This window comes from Poecilia formosa, unplaced genomic scaffold (assembly GCF_000485575.1).
Source record: "Poecilia formosa unplaced genomic scaffold, Poecilia_formosa-5.1.2 Scaffold699, whole genome shotgun sequence".
In the NCBI taxonomy this organism is placed as follows: Eukaryota; Metazoa; Chordata; class Actinopteri; order Cyprinodontiformes; family Poeciliidae; genus Poecilia; species Poecilia formosa.
In genome coordinates this window covers 146,719-150,049 of record NW_006800638.1, presented here as the reverse complement: position 1 = coordinate 150,049, position 3,331 = coordinate 146,719, and the positions used below count along the sequence as shown (strand labels likewise).

At 42.1% G+C, this 3,331-nt stretch overlaps 1 protein-coding gene across 1 annotated transcript; it reads left to right on the top strand.

Moving 5' to 3' along the window:
• Positions 1-348: 348 nt before the first annotated feature.
• On the top strand, positions 349-1,614 carry LOC103130956 (alpha-(1,3)-fucosyltransferase 7). Its single transcript, XM_007542489.2, has one exon. It carries the CDS (start codon positions 492-494, stop codon positions 1,539-1,541), a length of 1,050 nt encoding a protein of 349 aa, XP_007542551.1. The 5' UTR covers positions 349-491; the 3' UTR covers positions 1,542-1,614.
• The last annotated feature ends 1,717 nt before the right edge of the window (positions 1,615-3,331 follow it).

Sequence of the window (3,331 nt, the reverse complement as noted above, 5' to 3'; positions counted from 1 at the left end):
TGTCTGTTTTAAATTAAGGGTTTTTATGAAAAACAGCTGTGAGCAAGTATCACATATGTAACCTGTCAGTTTCATTTTACAGTTGGTCTTGGTGTGACACACAATAAGGAAAATTAAGAAATGCGCTCTTAGATCAAAATAACCAAGATACGTCATGTTTCCACTGTTCAATCTATTAAGCTCTTTTTAGTGTTTAATTAGCAGCACCAATAATGAAAACATGTAAGTAACAGACAGCAGGGGTGACACCGGATCCAGCACAAACTGATAACCAGAATCATTTGTTGTCCGAAACAGATTGGTTGTGTCAGCTACCACTGACCTGGAACTGGTCAGTAGCATGGAAGTTTCTGTTGTTGATATAGGTTACTGTGCTGTTTAAGCATCAATGAACATGTGAGAATATAATCTCTCTGATTCACTCTTCCTTCCATTCAAGTGTTCCATTGCAGTAAATTGTGACCTTTCAACGTGGATCACACTCAGCAGCCATGGTGGCATGTGGGCTCAGGCCATTGTTGCTCCTCGCTGTCATCCTCCTCCTCCTGAGCTCCCTCCCACTGCTGGTTTATCACAGCTTGGTCATCCAGATGCTTCACGTGCAGCAGTACCCTGCGCCTGCTTCTCAGAGGAATCTCAGCATCTTGTTGTGGCACTGGCCATTCGGACGGTCCTACAGTCTCAGTGGGAACAAATGTCTGGAGATGTACGGCATTGGCCACTGTTTCCTCACTGATGACAGATCCGCCTACCCAACTGCAGATGTGGTTGTATTCCACCACCAGGAGTTAAGCAATGCTGCGTCAGCTCTGCCAATGCACTTGCCTCGGCCATCGGCCCAGGGCTGGGTGTGGCTATCCATGGAGCCTCCAGTCAACAATGCAAATGTCAAGCAGCTTAACGGTGTCTTTAATTGGACGATGAGCTACAGACGGGACGCGGATGTTACCACTCCTTATGGAGAAACCCTTCCAGGAGCTGGAATGCAAGGCTTTCAAAGTGCTTTAAACCGTTCCTGCTTTGCAAGCTGGGTGGTTAGCAAATCCAAGCCCAACCAGACCCGTGTTGATGTTTACCAAAGTCTGCAGAAGTACATCCCCATCCAGGTGTATGGAAAGTGGAAGAAGAAGCCTCTCCCAGACGATCGGTTGCTGCCCACCATCTCAAAATGTCTGTTCTACTTGTCTTTTGAAAACTCAGAGGCAAAAGACTATATCAGTGAGAAGCTGTGGAGGAATGCATTCCAAGCAGGGACCATTCCAGTAGTTCTTGGCCCTAGCAGGCCCACCTATGAGGAAGTGGCTCCGCCTCATTCCTTCATCCATGTAGCTGATTTTAAGAGTATAGTAGAACTGGCTGCTTACCTGAATCATGTGGCTGCAGACAAGCAAGCCTATGAGGAGTACTTCAAGTGGCACAAGACACACAGGATTAAAACCTACACCGACTGGAGAGAAAGACTCTGTCAGATCTGCCTTAAGTACCCCAGTTTACCAACCAGGAAGGTTTACCAGGACCTGGATGGCTGGGTTAACAGTTGATACTCCTAACACTGCTGGCTGACTGCAGGAAGATGCATATGGAGTGAAAATGGTCTCAAAATATCTGTGTGTGTAAAAAGATTTGTTCATGCGTAAAGGGATTTGTGTGTGTGTAAAAATATCTGTGCATATGTAATACTGGATTTATAAACCTTGAAAATAAAATAAACCTTCTCCTACGCCTATAAATGTTGAAAAAGTACACACAAGTCACCTGGTACACACACACAAAACTGCATTTACACACAGATCCCGTTACGAGTGCACAAGTAGTTTTGAGACTCATTTCACGCTTCGGGGAAGCTCCCAGATTTGTGTGTAGATGGTGCGTTTACATGCTAGTAAAAGCTGGGACATCTGAGTTTTGCTCTGAGTCTAGTGTTTTTATCCTCTGACGTTTCTCACTGTGCCGAAGTGGCAAATACTTTAGTTCGTGGAAAATGGAATATATCAGCACTTCCTTATAATATCCTAAAATTATTTATAGACATATTGTGCATTTTTGAGCGGTACAGGAGACTAAGTGGTCTGAAAAAGGACCACTGGGTGGCGGAATGGTTCGCTGGCTGGAAAAATAGCCAGGCAAACCCAAGAAGCGAGACGGAGCGTCCCGGTGGTCTGTGGGTGGTACCGCCCACGTTAAAATACACTACAATATGCACAACTTTTAAGTGTTCCCCCAGAGCGGCATTGTTTATTAATTAATCAGAAAATAAGTCTGATTAATTATTAATCAGACTTATTATTGTTTGGAACCACTTCCAGAATTTAGGATGCTTAAGTGACTAAGCTTTCATGAATGCAGACAGAACATCTGCATAGTGCAACATGAGATTAAAGAACATTATTATTATTATTATTATTATTATTATTATTTTATTTCTACAATATCCCAGTACTAGCAATTGCCTAAATTATTCTAAAGTGGCAAATTCTGTAAGAATGTTGTCTTTAAGTTGTGATGCTCATGTGCCACAATTTTTTTAAAATGTTCAACAGATCCTGAGGCAACCTGGCACAGCTATGTCAAATAAGGCTACAACATCCCTGTTACTATATATTTACTGATATAAATATATCAGTATATTGTTGCTTCTCAGAGTCTAAACATTTGAAAAACTTGAATTCATATCAGGTTAGTATGAATCTAGTTTTACTGCAAATCACTAAAGCAATCTACATTTTCTCAAACAGAAAAACTAAACAGTATAAAAATAAGGACAATTTTTCCTCTTCACTGTCTACAGTCCTTTACATTTTTATTGTAGATATGAACCATGAGAATACTACATGTATCACAAGCACCAACATAAAGGCCATCAGGACAGATGAGGACACAGGGTCACCGTATTGAGAGTAAAACTTCAACGCAGGAAGTTTTTTTTTTATTTTCCAAACAGCAATGCTTGTCCCTGACAGGGCCTGACTTTAACAGAGGAGCTGATAAAAGGCCCTGGCAGTGACAGACTTCTCCAAACTGAGTAACCCACACAAAGGCCAGAGGAACAGCAGCAGCCTCCCAATGACCCCTGGATGAGCTGACCAAGTCTTGTCCCAAGCTGAACCGCCCATCCAGCATACTTTGACAGGAAGTAATTTTGGGAGAACTAAAAGGCACCACACAAAGAAATTACAAACCAAGGGGAAAGGGCTAACAATGATCTCTATTTGAGAGCCCCGCAATCATTGTCCGATTTTAAAACTGGCTTGAAAATTTTCCTCTTTAGACAAGCCTTCTCCACTTTTATTTGACAGTCTCTTTTTTAATTGTTTTTGATTGTTGATTTTAT

Coding starts and splice junctions, on each gene's coding strand:
- LOC103130956 (XM_007542489.2), top strand. CDS start 492: ATGGTGGCATGTGGGCTCAGGCCATTGTTGCTCCTCGCTGTCATCCTC.